Source organism: Eleutherodactylus coqui, chromosome 9, assembly GCF_035609145.1.
Source record: "Eleutherodactylus coqui strain aEleCoq1 chromosome 9, aEleCoq1.hap1, whole genome shotgun sequence".
Taxonomy (NCBI): domain Eukaryota; kingdom Metazoa; phylum Chordata; class Amphibia; order Anura; family Eleutherodactylidae; genus Eleutherodactylus; species Eleutherodactylus coqui.
The window spans coordinates 167,779,492-167,795,979 of record NC_089845.1 but is presented as its reverse complement, the minus strand read 5'-3'; the positions used below and the strand labels follow the sequence as shown (position 1 = coordinate 167,795,979).

The 16,488-nt window shown below is 41.0% G+C and overlaps 1 protein-coding gene across 3 annotated transcripts in view; it reads right to left on the bottom strand.

Moving 5' to 3' along the window:
* Positions 1–16,488, bottom strand: part of ST3GAL1 (ST3 beta-galactoside alpha-2,3-sialyltransferase 1) — a 142,167-nt gene that overhangs the window by 15,223 nt on the left and 110,456 nt on the right. For all 3 annotated transcript variants that reach the window (XM_066578766.1, XM_066578768.1, XM_066578767.1), the window contains one exon: positions 13,480–13,659. In XM_066578766.1, coding sequence (XP_066434863.1) covers positions 13,480–13,659 — 180 coding nt within the window. The remainder of the gene's footprint in view (positions 1–13,479; positions 13,660–16,488) is intronic.

The window sequence follows — 16,488 nt, the reverse complement described above, 5'->3', positions numbered from 1 at the left end:
GAGCCCTTAAAAATATGTATGTGCAGGTTTAAAGTCAGTAAAAAGGTGTATTGCGGTCACAAAGGGGTTAAATCAGCAGAGACAGTGAGGGCTTGGATAAAAAAAGAAAAGTTATTATGGTTTTTACATAAATCCACAAGAAGCTGCACAAATCAACATGCTGTAGAAATCTGTCTGCCCACCAGGGGGAGATAGAGAGCCGCACATCTGGCCAAAAGCATCCAATGTAACTATAGGTTGTCCCTCCGCCTAAATGACGGTTATCACTCGGAGACCTTTGATGGGCCGTCTATTGCAGGATAAGCGGTGTAGACCAATTAGAGCTTACGATAACCTCGGTGTTGTTGGGTAGGTCACATGACTCGAGCCACTAACCAACTGCAGAAAAGGGCAAATCTACAACTTTGTTGCAATATTACCGTTTGTTTCTTCTGCAGAGCAGCGAGTTGTTAGAAAGTTGCAGTCAGATATAACTCTGCGGTAACCGGATGGGAGCGGCGCACCGGACGCCAATATAGTGCGACACTTGGGGAACGCACCCCAATAAGCCCTCGGACCAACGAGATCGCTGCTGCGGGAAAACGCATCAATGCAACACGCGACCGACACGAGAAATCACATGTTCAGATCGGAAAATAATAAAAGTGCATCAAAATCGCTTCTACATTATTTCTTATGGGTGCGTTTAAGAACTCGCACCCGCGTGTAGATACGGCGTCAGGAGCGCCATTTTTACATGTTCTTATTGAAACATGCAATGAGTTTGTCTCACAAAACGCATCACATCCACAGGGAGAATCCCGTCTGTGAGTGTAATATCAGCCCAGGCTTCTCAGACCAATAGTGCACTCGCCTGTGTACTTTGCTCCATTCAGCTTTCCTGCCACCCTGACCGGTCTCCCCTGCTCCAGCATGATGGTCCACCACCAGTCTTCACTGTAGGGATGGTACTGGGCAGGTGATGAGCGGCGCCTAGTTTTCACCCACCCTGACCGGTCTCCCCTCCCCCAGCATGATGCCCCACCGCCAGTCTTCACTGTAGGGATGGTATTGGGCCGGTGATGAGTGGCGCCTGTTTTCCTCCAGACAGAACACTTAAAGGCCAAAGTTCCATCTTGGTGTCATCAGAGCAGAGAATCTTGTTTCTCACAGTCTGAGAGCCTTTATGGTCTTTTTGGTAACTCCAGACGGCTTTCATGTCTCTTACTGAGGAGCCTTCTTTCTGTCCCCTCTGCCATAAAGCCCAGATTGGTGGAGGCTGCAGTGATTGCTGACTTTCTAGAAGTTTCTCCCATCTGCACACAGGATCTTTGGAGCTCAGCCAGAATGACCGTTGGGCTCTTGGTCACCTCTCTTACAAAACCCTTCTCCCCGTTAGTTTGGTGGGTTGGCGGCTCTAGGAAGGGTCCTGGTTGTTCTTCTATGTAAGTATTATGGGGGCCACTGGGCTCTTGGTCACCTCTCTTACAAAACCCTTCTCCCCTTAGTTTGGTGGTTTGGCGGCTCTAGGAAGGGTCCTGGTTGTTCTTCCATGTAAGTATTATGGGGGCCGCTGGGTTCTTGGTCACCTCTCTTACAAGACCCCTCTCCCCCTTAGTTTGGTGGTTCGGCAGCTCTAGGAAGAGTCCTGGTTGTTCTTCCATGTAAGTATTATGGGGGCCGCTGGGTTCTTGGTCACCTCTCTTACAAGACCCCTCTCCCCCTTAGTTTGGTGGTTCGGCAGCTCTAGGAAGAGTCCTGGTTGTTCTTTTATGTAAGTATTATGGGGGCCGCTGGGTTCTTGGTCACCTCTCTTACAAAACCCTTCTCCCCGTTAGTTTGGTGGGTTGGCGGCTCTAGGAAGAGTCCTGGTTGTTCTTCCATGTAAGTATTATGAGGGCCACTGGACTTTTGAGAACTTTCAGGGCAGCAGAAATGTTTTGTAGCTTCTCCAGATCTGAGCCTCCACACAATCGTATCTCTGAGCTCTACAGGCAGTTCTGTAGAACTGGGAGGGTTGTCTCACCACAAGCTACCAATTGGCAAAGTCCACGAATAAATAGAAGATAATTGCCCGTCTTAGGGTACTTTATGCACCACCAGCACACAGGAAGAGAAGGGTGAAGTGATGGGATCTAGGCCACTATGTCACAGAGTCAACCCATGGTACCAGGATCTTCCAATCACCAACACTCGATGTCTCCTCCATGAGGTCCATTGCCGGAGCTTGACTGTATGTTTGACTTTAACACGGCAATATTATCTGCTTGTCATCAAGAATTGTAGTTCCTGAACACAAGATAAAGGGACCCAAAGGTCACAAGGAGCTGTCAAAGGGAATTCCAAGTGTAAAACGACCCCACTATGTGAAGTTCAGAATCCGGCGCATGAATAGCACACTCATATGGCGAGTCTTCAGTGCACAATGGTTTCCTGTTTGGGGAGCCCCCCCTTCCTGCAGATGTATGGAGTCACAGGGGCATGTCAAAAATAAATAAAAATTGGACCATTGTTGCAGAAGCCTCCAGGCCTTGTGTTACTTGTGTTAGCCGATGAAGGGTCAGTCAATAAACTGAAGAGGCAGCAGCTGTGTAACCAGGGCCTGTAATCCAATCATGCAGGAATCCAGGAGCTTCACGTCTCAACGCGGCCACTTCAAGCCAATAAACCTGACTAAACAAGGGCCATTGTCTCACCTGAAGACGAGACAAAGTGCGTTCTTAATAAGACAATTGAGATGTCTGTAATGGAGCCTAATCCACCCTCTTAATCATACAGAGTATTAATGATGCATATCTGATCTGCACTGTGTAGGAAAGAGGGGCTTCTGGGAGGAACAAATATGGGAAATAGAAATTCCGGTAGCAACCAATATTTCGTACAGTACCCCTCCCCCTTACAAAAAAAAAATCACGGCTTCAAAATTCATGACTTTGGTATTGTAGAGTCTAGTATTACGCTCCTACACCCCACCACTGTGACCGCTACCTATCCGCCTAACCACCCACCAAGACCCAATCTCAGCTGCAGCGTTTCCCCTTCACACCCAAACAAGACTCAGACTTTTGTAGTGGCCCGAAACACATATATCGGGCCCCTCCATTAGTCTTGTATTTGTCTCACATGTCATGTCTTCAGTGTGGATGCTCTGTGCAAATTGTCTGGTCACCAGTTATGTGTATTGAACAGCTGCAGCATGTAAGAGGTTAATGTCTATGAATGTCTGGGATATGTCTGGAAATTGTAACTAATTGTCATGTCACGTGAGTATGCAAGTATATATATGAGTGCAAGGTGAAAATGTGTGGGGATTCTATTGCTTCAATGGTTGGGTGTGGAGTGAGAGTGCCTGCCACAGGGGGGTACCTTCAACCCTCACGTGGGGAAGAATGGAAGAAGAGAAATTTCCTTGATGATCTTATTCCAGGATTCCAATCTTATGAGAGAGAGTGAAGAGAGAAAAAGGTTCCGCGTGCAGTGTCCTGAAACAGTCAGCAAGTGAGTGTCAGTGACGTGTTCTTGTCCTCCTCCGGAGTGCGTGTGTCCAGGAGTGCAGTCATACAGATAACTTGGACTGTAGGCCCGGTGTCATCCTGTGTCCTGGAGTGTGTGTGTCCAGAAGCAGAGTCATACAGATAACTTGGACTGTAGGCCCGGTGTCATCCTGTGTCCTGGAGTGTGTGTGTCCAGGAGTGGAGTCATACAGATAACCAGGACTGTAGGCCCGGTGTCATCCTTTGTCCCGGAGTGTGTGTGTCCAGGAGTGGAGTCATACAGATAACTTGGACTGTAGGCCTGGTGTCATCCTGTGTCCCGGAGTGTGTGTGTCCAGGAGTAGAGTCATATAGATAACTAGGACTGTAGGCCCGATGTCATCCTGTGTTCTTCCTCCCTGACCTCCGGCCCCATTTTTTATGGATTGAATACAACCAACACATTCTGGATTATTGGTGCTGCTCTTCTATGCTACCTTTGGACTGACTTTGTGGCTCCAGGAGTAGGGACCAGCTGAGCCACCTTATCCACACCTCCCACCTGATGGTGATTCTTGATTGAGTGACCTCCTGCACTTGTCTTTCCTGCACTGGTGTGTGAAATCCCACAAAGAATTGTGAGTGTATATTCTGCAAGTAAAGCTCCAGTTGTTGACCGTTCCCAGCAGCTGTGTTTCTTAAGTTAACTGTGTGTGGACTCTCATTTTTCCCATCAGATATCCTACAGAGCAAAGAACGATGGAGTCACCCGTGACAAGATTCTTCCCGTCCGCTACAACATTTATTCAGGTAACCGCTGCCCTAGCGTTGCCTGGAGAGGCCTGCCAGCACCTTGGCCAAGTGTTACACACGCCCATCCGGGGAGGAGTTGGTAGTGCCACCATGACATCCCCAACAACTACCCCACCATCTCCTCAGTGGTGTGCCTTGTATCTCAGTTGCTGCACTTTAATTTCCAATTCCCAAGGCCACCCTGCTCAAAGAGCCCCAAATGTGGAAGACCAACCAAGATTGTCCTGTATTAATTGAAGGGCCCGTACTGGTAGTAAATCCCCGACTGCACCAATTTACAACCAACTTCAAGCACTCCACCTAAGAGCTGCCACTAGTACTTGCAATCTGTAAACTGATGGACGCCTACCCCGCTATGCTACTGCGATGATCCCACTGAATTACAATGTAACTCTTTCTTTCCTTCGGGAGTCCTCACATCTCCATGGTACTGCCACATGGGGTCACAAGGTCATTCACCCGCTATAGAGATGGCATCACCAAATACTTGAGCATTTGTGCAAACACCTTCCCAAGAAACCCAGTCTGTATGTGCCCAAGGAAACCACACCTAGCTGTTACGGTGGCTTCACACTGGCCGATACCTGCCCGAGTAATCACTCCAAAGAGCCATTACAGAGGACTGTAGTCCTGAGTTAACACACGACCCGACGGGGGAAGGGAGTGATAATCCCTCACTTGTTGGAGTCGCTTGGTTTTTAGCTCACATTAGAACCAAGTGACCATCGGCCCGTGGAAACAGGCTGGTGTTCATCTATACATGACTGCCTGTTCACTGTGAATGGAGGCGGGCGGGCAGAAGAGATCTCCAGCGCTCCGCCTCCATTCAATCATCGATTATCGCCCCCCAGTGGTCAGCTGTAATCTGGCAGCACAAGCCCTCTTACATTTTCTGTAGGAAGGCTTGTTTCTCCAATTGTCGGATCATGTAAATCTGCACCCAATCAGCCGATAAACAAACAAACGCTCGTTCATCGACTGATTGCATCTTTTATGGAGCCAAAACCATCATCATTGTCAGCTGCACACCTCCCCGTGTGAGTGGGGGGGATGTGCTGCAGACAGCAATCGGACAATTCATAATCTGTGAGATGTAGGATTGTACATGCAATGTAAAGGCCGGTAGAGGAGTGCCGATGTTCTTGGCAGCGCTCGTCTACCGGAGCACACCCCCTCCATGTAAAAGGACCTTAAGTGTTCAACTTCCCTGCAGCACCCCCACAGGGAAAATGAAGAATTACACCGTGTCCATTCACATCAATGGTTTCTGTGTGTGGTACACAACGGATTCTCCGAAGTGAGAGACTCTAACCGCTCTCTACCCTGGCCATGAGAGGAGGATCAATGTGTCATCCACAAAAAGGACATCCCCCTTAGGCAGTATTTACAAGGCAGACAGAATGTGCGCTTTGTATTAAGTCTAACGGGCTGATTTACACAGGCCTTTTTCCTCTCTCTTTGTAAGAAGGGACCCCTGAGAAGCAGATCACCGGCGATCTCATTGCTGTGGTGTCCAGTCTGTGGACAAACCTAGAAACAAGTGTTCAATTACCCTGCAGCGCCACCACAGGAGAACTGAAGTATTGCAAAGTGCCCATTGAATTCAAAGTGATATCCCTGCAATCCATGGCCGTTCAGGGTCCTCCAGCTGGTGGCACAGATGTAACAAGCATTAACACGACGCATTGTGAGAGCTAAATACAGTAGAATGCCATCCTCCCGCACATCCCTTTAAGGACTCAGGAGCGTCTTGCAGGTTTCTTTGGGTTTATAAAGAGGCTAATAAAATATTCACAAAAAAAGGCGTAATCCTTCAGTGCGTCCGGCGATGTATCCGGACTTTGCCGTGTGCAGTCTTAATTTACCTGCCTAAACTAGGTCACAGACGACGGCGGCTCCTAATTACAAGGCAGCCCGAACCGTCTCAGCCAAAAAATCCCAAATTCAGCTTTTTATAGTCACTTTTAAGCCGTAAATTGTCCCAGCAACCTCGAGAAAATGTGAAATATATTAAGGTGAACTAGACAGCTACAGTCCGGGCATAACTGCCAAACACAGATCCCGCCGCCTCGGGCATGCCCACACTATGACTTCTCAAGTGAAAGAGGCCGAATATACAGAGTACGCAGCTCCCCCGCACCCCAAAACTTCTGTCAAGACTTAGTATTGCAGCTTTAACAAGAGCCCCCCTGTTGAAGGGATCATCTCATCTGTAATTTCTGCCCATAACTCAACTCTTTAGCCCTTAATTGGCCTAGTTAGGGCCCTTAAAGGGGCTGTCCAGTTGTAATCTATGGATGGCCTACTCTGGGGACCATATACCCTGGTAGCATGCATCACACCAGACGGCAACATAGAGGAGCAAAATGTTCATGTGCCGACCAATGGGCAGCCACTAACTCAACCCAAGGTGGGGGAGGGGCACTTGAAACAACCAAAGTCGTGCAGCTTGTGATATTTTGAGACTTCCATTTTGCTTCCATTGTGTTGGTTGAATTGCAGAAACCAGACTCTGAGCGTCGGCTGAGGCGGCAACAACGATGTCATCTGCGGGTTCAGATGAGGATCAACTCCATGGCTGCGAGCGCGGATGGGAGACAACACACAAGCGATTATTGCTTTGCTGCTCCATGCGGATTCCCAATACTCCAGCATAAGCATATAGTTGGCCGATGACATAGGCATGATGCTGGCCATGGTGGTTAGTGGCGGGTCTTGCCGGATGGGTCACATGCTCAAAACTCATGCAACTTTTGTTTCACTCAAAGTCTGACTGTTGTATGACTAGCGCTACACACTTCTGCCACGCCAACGACAAAGGCGACACTGGATACACGAGCTTCATTATAGCACCCGGGACTTCAGTCGGATCTACATGGTGAGATTCAAGGCCAAGGTGGGGAAGGCATTAGTGGTCTGAGGTGCCAGCAGCTTCATGGGTGGTATAGCACTGGCAGCTTAAGATATTCATACTGTGATGGGCAATTTGGGGTTGCCCCAACTGTGAGATCTGGGGCAGCTGCTGTCAGACATTGTGATATTACACACATTTACTGATGGGTGCCGTGCCATGCTGAACGTTAAGGGTGGACCACGGCTGGTTGCCACGAAGAGTAGTGGGGCTCTACAGCTATGCTCTCATACTTCCAAGTACTTATGGCTCGACTTCTGGCTTTGGGTCAAACATGCACCACTGAAGGCGAGGACCAACCAGAAATACTAAAAACAAATCCAGCAGTCAACAACACATAACATTACAAACTGCATGACGGTGATCAACTGACCCTGAAATAGCAGAGCCACAAGATGCCAAGACGAATGCCAAAGATCCAGAAAACAGACTTATATATGATTACACAATCACAAAGTAAGATAGAACTGCAGTGTAATAGTCATACAAGGGGGGCAGTATTATAGTAGTTATATTCATATACATCGGGGGCAGTATTATAGTAGTTATATTCTTGTACATAGGGGGCAGTATTATAGTAGTTATATTCTTGTATATAGGAGCAGTATTATAGTAGTTATATTCTTGCACATAGGGGGCAGTATTATAGTAGTTATATTCTTGTACATAGAGGGCAGTATTATAGTAGTTATATTCTTGTATATAGGAGCAGTATTATAGTAGTTATATTCTTGCACATAGGGGGCAGTATTATAGTAGTTATATTCTTGTACATAGAGGGCAGTATTATAGTAGTTATATTCTTGTACAAAGGGGCAGTATTATAGTAGTTATATTCTTGTACATAGGGGGCAGCATTATAGTAGTTATATTCTTGTACATAGGGGGGCAGTATTATAGTAGTTATATTCTTGCACATAGGGGGGCAGTATTATAGTAGTTATATTCTTGCACATAGGGGGCAGTATTATAGTAGTTATATTCTTGTACATAGAGGGCAGTATTATAGTAGTTATATTCTTGTACAAAGGGGCAGTATTATAGTAGTTATATTCTTGTACATAGGGGGCAGCATTATAGTAGTTATATTCTTGTACATAGGGAGCAGTATTATAGTAGTTATATTCTTGTACATAGGGGGGCAGTATTATAGTAGTTATATTCATATACATCGGGGGCAGTATTATAGTAGTTATATTCTTGTATATAGGAGCAGTATTATAGTAGTTATATTCTTGCACATAGGGGGCAGTATTATAGTAGTTATATTCTTGTACATAGAGGGCAGTATTATAGTAGTTATATTCTTGTACAAAGGGGCAGTATTATAGTAGTTATATTCTTGTACATAGGGGGCAGCATTATAGTAGTTATATTCTTGTACATAGGGGGGCAGTATTATAGTAGTTATATTCTTGCACATAGGGGGGCAGTATTATAGTAGTTATATTCTTGCACATAGGGGGCAGTATTATAGTAGTTATATTCTTGTACATAGAGGGCAGTATTATAGTAGTTATATTCTTGTACAAAGGGGCAGTATTATAGTAGTTATATTCTTGTACATAGGGGGCAGCATTATAGTAGTTATATTCTTGTACATAGGGAGCAGTATTATAGTAGTTATATTCTTGTACATAGGGGGGCAGTATTATAGTAGTTATATTTCTGTACATAGGGGCAGTATTATAGTAGTTATATTCTTGTACATAGGGGACAGTATTATAGTAGTTATATTCTTGTACATAGGAGGCAGTATTATAGTAGTTATATTCTTGTATATAGGAGCAGTATTATAGTAGTTATATTCTTGCACATAGGGGGCAGTATTATAGTAGTTATATTCTTGTACATAGGGGGCAGCATTATAGTAGTTATATTCTTGTACAAAGGGGCAGTATTATAGTAGTTATATTCTTGTACATAGGGGGCAGCATTATAGTAGTTATATTCTTGTACATAGGGGGGCAGTATTATAGTAGTTATATTCTTGCACATAGGGGGGCAGTATTATAGTAGTTATATTCTTGCACATAGGGGGGCATTATTATAGTAGTTATATTCTTGTACATAGGGGGCAGTATTATAGTAGTTATAACTACTATAATACTGTCTCCCATGTGCAAGAATATAACTACTATAATACTGCCCCCCTCTGTGCAAGAATATAACTACTATAATACTGTCTCCTATATACAAGAATATAACTACTATAATACTGTCTCCTATGTGCAAGAATATAACTACTATAATACTGCCCCCCTATGTGCAAGAATATATTCTTGTACATAGGGGGGCAGTATTATAGTAGTTATATTCTTGCACATAGGGGGCAGTACTACAGTAGTTATATTCTTGTACACAGGGGCAGTATTATAGTAGTTATATTCTTCTAAATAGGGGGCAGTATTATAGTAGTTATAATCTTGTACATAGGGGCAGTATTATAGTAGTTATATTCTTGTACATAGGAGGCAGTATTATAGTAGTTATATTCTTGTACATAGGAGCAGTATTATAGTAGTTATAATCTTGTACATAAGGGGCAGTATTATAGTAGTTATATTCTTGTATATAGGAGGCAGTATTATAGTAGTTATATTCTTGTACATAGGAGCAGTATTATAGTAGTTATATTCTTGTACATAGGAGCAGTATTATAGTAGTTATATTCTTCTACATAGGGGGCAGTATTATAGTAGTTATATTCTTCTACATAGGGGGCAGTATTATAGTAGTTATATTCTTGTACATAGGAGGCAGTATTATAGTAGTTATATTCTTCTACATAGGGGGCAGTATTATAGTAGTTATATTCTTCTACATAGGGGGCAGTATTATAGTAGTTATATTCTTCTACATAGGGGGCAGTATTATAGTTGTTATATTCTTCTACATAGGGGGCAGTATTATAGTTGTTATATTCTTGTACATAGGAGGCAGTATTATAGTAGTTATATTCTTGTACATAGGAGGCAGTATTATAGTAGTTATACTCTTGTACATAGGGGGCAGTATTATAGTAGTTATATTCTTCTACATAGGGGGCAGTATTATAGTAGTTATATTCTTCTACATAGGGGGCAGTATTATAGTAGTTATAATCTTGTACATAAGGGCAGTATTATAGTAGTTATATTCTTGTACATAGGGGGCAGTATTATAGTAGTTATATTCTTGTACATAGGGGGCAGTATTATAGTAGTTATATTCTTGTACATAGGGGGCAGTATTACAGTAGTTATATTCTTGTACATAGGGGGGGGGGCAGTATTATAGTAGTTATATTCTTGTACATAGGGGACAGTATTATAGTAGTTATATTCTTGTACATAGGGGACAGTATTATAGTAGTTATATTCTTGTACATAGGAGTCAGTATTACAGCAGTTATATTCTTGTACATAGGGGGCAGTATTACAGTAGTTATATTCTTGTACATAGGGGGGGGCAGTATTATAGTAGTTATATTCTTGTACATAGGAGGCAGTATTACAGTAGTTATATTCTTGTACATAGGGGGGGGCAGTATTATAGTAGTTATATTCTTGTACATAGGGGACAGTATTATAGTAGTTATATTCTTGTACATAGGGGGCAGTATTATAGTAGTTATATTCTTGTACATAGGGGACAGTATTATAGTAGTTATATTCTTGTACATAGGGGACAGTATTATAGTAGTTATATTCTTGTACATAGGGGGCAGTATTATAGTAGTTATATTCTTGTACATAGGAGGCAGTATTATAGTAGTTATATTCTTGTACATAGGGGGGGGGCAGTATTATAGTAGCTATATTCTTGTACATAGGGGGCAGTATTATAGTAGTTATATTCTTGTACATAGGGGACAGTATTATAGTAGTTATATTCTTGTACATAGGGGGCAGTATTATAGTAGTTATATTCTTGTACATTTGGGCAGTATTATAGTAGTTATATTCTTGTACATAGGGGGCAGTATTACAGTAGTTATATTCTTGTACATAGGGGGGGGGCAGTATTATAGTAGCTATATTCTTGTACATAGGGGGCAGTATTATAGTAGTTATATTCTTGTACATAGGGGACAGTATTATAGTAGTTATATTATTGTACATAGGGGGCAGTATTATAGTAGTTATATTCTTGTACATAGCAGGCAGTATTATAGTAGTTATATTCTTGTACATAGGGGGCAGTATTATAGTAGTTATATTCTTGTACATAGCAGGCAGTATTATAGTAGTTATATTCTTGTACATAGGGGGCAGTATTATAGTAGTTATACTCTTGTACAAGGGAGACAGTATTATAGTAGTTATATTCTTTTACATAGGGGGCAGTATTATAGTAGTTATATTCTTGTACATTTGGGCAGTATTATAGTAGTTATATTCTTGTACATAGGGGACAGTATTATAGTAGTTATATTCTTGTACATAGGGGGCAGTATTATAGTAGTTATATTCTTGTACATAGGGGACAGTATTATAGTAGTTATATTCTTGTACATAGGGGACAGTATTATAGTAGTTATATTCTTGTACATAGGGGGCAGTATTATAGTAGTTATATTCTTGTACATAGGAGGCAGTATTATAGTAGTTATATTCTTGTACATAGGGGGGGGGGCAGTATTATAGTAGCTATATTCTTGTACATAGGGGGCAGTATTATAGTAGTTATATTCTTGTACATAGGGGACAGTATTATAGTAGTTATATTCTTGTACATAGGGGGCAGTATTATAGTAGTTATATTCTTGTACATTTGGGCAGTATTATAGTAGTTATATTCTTGTACATAGGGGGCAGTATTACAGTAGTTATATTCTTGTACATAGGGGGGGGCAGTATTATAGTAGCTATATTCTTGTACATAGGGGGCAGTATTATAGTAGTTATATTCTTGTACATAGGAGGCAGTATTACAGCAGTTATATTCTTGTACATAGGAGGCAGTATTATAGTAGTTATATTCTTGTACATAGGGGGGGCAGTATTATAGTAGTTATATCCTTGTACATAGGAGGCAGTATTATATAGTAGTTATATTCTTGTATACAGGAGGCAGTATTACAGCAGTTATATTCTTGTACATAGGAGGCAGTATTACAGTAGTTATATTCTTGTACATAGGGGGGGCAGTATTATAGTAGTTATATTCTTGTACATAGGGGGGGCAGTATTATTGTAGTTATATTCTTGTACATAGGGGGCAGTATTATAGTAGTTATATTCTTGTACATAGGGGACAGTATTATACTAGTTATATTCTTGTACATAGGGGACAGTATTATAGTAGTTATATTCTTGTAGATAGGGGGCAGTATTATAGAAGTTATATTCTTGTACATAGGGGGGCAGTATTATAGTAGTTATATTCTTGCACATAGGAGACAGTATTAAAGTAGTTATGTTCTTGTACATAGGAGGCAGTATTATAGTAGTTATATTCTTGTACATAGGAGGCAGTATTATAGTAGTTATATTCTTGTACATAGGGGGGCAGTATTATAGTAGTTATATTCTTGCACATAGGAGACAGTATTAAAGTAGTTATGTTCTTGTACATAGGAGGCAGTATTATAGTAGTTATATTCTTGTACATAGGGGGCAGTATTATAGTAGTTATATTCTTGTACATAGGGGGCAGTATTATAGTAGTTATATTCTTGTACATAGGGGGCAGTATTATAGTAGTTATATTCTTGTACATAGGGGCAGTATTATAGTAGTTATATTCTTGTACATAGGGGGCAGTATTATAGTAGTTATATCTTGTACATAGGGAGCAGTATTATACTAGTTATATTCTTGTACATAGGGAGCAGTATTATAGTAGTTATATTCTTGTACATAGGGGGCAGTATTATAGTAGTTATATTCTTGTACATAGGGGGCAGTATTATAGTAGTTATATTCTTGTACATAGGGGGCAGTATTATAGTAGTTATATTCTTGTACATAGGGGGTAGTATTATAGTAGTTATATTCTTGTACATAGAGGGCAGTATTATAGTAGTTATATTTTTGTACACAGGGGGCAGTATTATAGTAGTTATATTCTCGTACATGGGGAGCAGTATTATAGTAGTTATATTCTTGTACATAGGGGGCAGTATTATAGTAGTCATATTCTTACATCACTCTCTCACTGAGGTGTACAGTAGACACAGACTGGGTGCTTTAGAAGTAACACAATAGTGATGCAGATACGGTGATAATGAGACTATTGTCTTGTGTAGATGGCGATTTGTGTCTTGTCCTCATAGAGAATGAAACACACACAATCACGCTGCTGCCTCTAGATGCTTACAAGTTTATGGTCCCGGTGGTTAGAGCGCTGACGATCCACTGTAGATCGAGGGTCTTGAAGGGAATGAGGACCATGCTAGTGTTGTCCTGCAGGTCCCGCACGCTCTCCGGGTACACAAAGTGGTGCGTCGTCTTATTCCCAACATCCTTTTCATATCTGGCGGTGGGCGCATGGTTCATCCTAAAGGAAAAGTAGATTATTTTCAGACAATGGGATGATTAATTATACTTTGTTTTTCAGTGGATGGGGATCTCTCCCTTTACCTCCACAGATCACCGTTTCTGCAGCACAAATCACTCCAATCTACAGACAACTAATATAGCCCTGAATACCAGCATAACAAACTCAGCTCCGCTATTCCTAACTAATAACATAGTCCGTTTCTGCATGCTGCAATTTCAGAGAGATCATTCCTTCTCAGGAAGCTTCTCTGCAAGGATAACCTTAATCCCCGACAGGTTGCTGCGGAGTCCGGCTGTTTATTAGTTGTGAATGATGCTCATTGCCAATACACATATACCAGGGAATGCAGAGCGGAGAATCAGATGCGATCTCCCGCCCCCGGCCATATGTTTAATCAGCCAAAATAAATGATCTAATTCAATCTGCGTCAAAGACAATTAGGAGAAGTGATTTTTATTAAAATGTCATCTGAAGAAAACACCTTCATTATATCATACAGCAGCCGCGAAGAATGAGAAGCGGCCCGGAGCCCCGAGATATAAGTGGATTTGGGAAATGATGGCACTTAACTGTAAATGACTTTGTTTGACATTTCATTTCCCAACTGCAGAAAAAATACAATTAAGACGAGTTCTGAACAAGAATACTGATCCCAGCAAGAGCATTGGGATCAGGAACGTGAGCAAGGCGACGGAGGAAGCCAACGGACAAGCAATTATCAAGCAACAACATACAAAGCCAAATAGTCCCAGCAGGTAAAATACAGTTTACTACTATGTACGAGACTATAACTACTATAATACTGCCTTCTATGTACAAGAATATAACTACTATAATATTGCCCCCTATGTACAAGAATATAACTACTATAATACTGCCCCTATGTACAAGACTATAACTACTATAATACTGCCCCCTATGTACATGAATATAACTAATATAATACTGCCCCCTATGTACAAGAATATAACTACTATAATACTGCCTCCTATGTACAAGAATATAACTACTATAATACTGCCCCTATGTACAAGACTATAACTACTATAATACTGCTCCTATGTACAAGACTATAACTACTATAATATTGCCCCCTATGTACAAGAATATAACTACTATAATACTGCCCCTATGTACAAGACTATAACTACTATAATACTGCCTCCTATGTACGAGACTATAACTACTATAATACTGCCCCCTATGTACAAGAATATAACTACTGTAATACTGCCCCCTATGTACAATAATATAACTACTATAATACTGCTCCCTATGTACAATAATATAACTACTATAATACTGCCCTCTATGTACAAGAATATAACTACTATAATACTGTCCCCTATGTACAAGGATATAACTACTATAATACTGCCCCCTATGTACAAGAATATAACTACTATAATACTGCCCCCTATGTACAAGACTATAACTACTATAATACTGCCTCCTATGTACGAGACTATAACTACTATAATACTGCCCCCTATGTACAAGACTATAACTACTATAATACTGCCCTCTATGTACAAGACTATAACTACTATAATACTGCCCCCTATGTACAAGACTATAACTACTATAATACTGCCCCCTATGTACAAGACTATAACTACTATAATACTGCCCCCTATGTACAAGACTATAACTACTATAATACTGCCCCCTATGTACAAGAATATAAGAACTATAATACTGCCCCTGTGTACAAGAATATAACTACTATAATACTGCCTCCTATGTACAAGAATATAACTACTATAATACTGCCCCCTATGTACAAGAATATAACTACTATAATACTGCCCCCTATGTACAAGAATATAACTACTATAATACTGCCCCCTATGTATAAGAATATAACTACTATAATACTGCTACTATGTACAAGAATATAACTACTATAATACTGCCCCCTATGTACAAGAATATAACTACTATAATACTGCTCCTATGTACAAGAATATAACTACTATAATACTGCCCCCTATGTACAAGAATATAACTACTATAATACTGCTCCTATGTACAAGAATATAATTACTATAATACTGCCCCCTATGTACAAGAATATAACTACTATAATACAGCCCCCTATGTACAAGAATATAACTACTATAATACTGCCCCCTATGTACAAGAATATAACTACTATAATACTGCTCCTATGTACAAGAATATAACTACTATAATACTGCCCCCTATGTACAAGAATATAACTACTATAATACTGCTCCTATGTACAAGAATATAACTACTATAATACTGCCCCTATGTACAAGAATATAACTACTATAATACTGCCCCTGTGTACAAGAATATAACTACTATAATACTGCCCCCTATGTACAAGAATATAACTACTATAATACTGCCCCCTATGTACAAGAATATAACTACTATATTACTGCTCCTATGTACAAGAATATAACTACTATAATACTGCCTCCTATGTACAAGAACATAACTACTATAATACTGCCCCCTATGTACAAGAATATAACTACTATAACACTGCCTCCTATGTACAAGAATATAACTACTATAATACTGCCTCCTATGTACAAGAACATAACTACTATAATACTGCCCCCTATGTACAAGAATATAACTACTATAATACTGCCCCCTATGTACAAGAATATAACTACTATATTACTGCTCCTATGTACAAGAATATAACTACTATAATACTGCCCCTATGTGTCACTTTACTATGTATATGGTGATATTACAGGATAAAGTTCTGGATTATACTGGAGCTGGGGGTACGTTGGAAACGCTCTAGACTTGCGGCATTAACGGACCAATAGGATTTAAAGA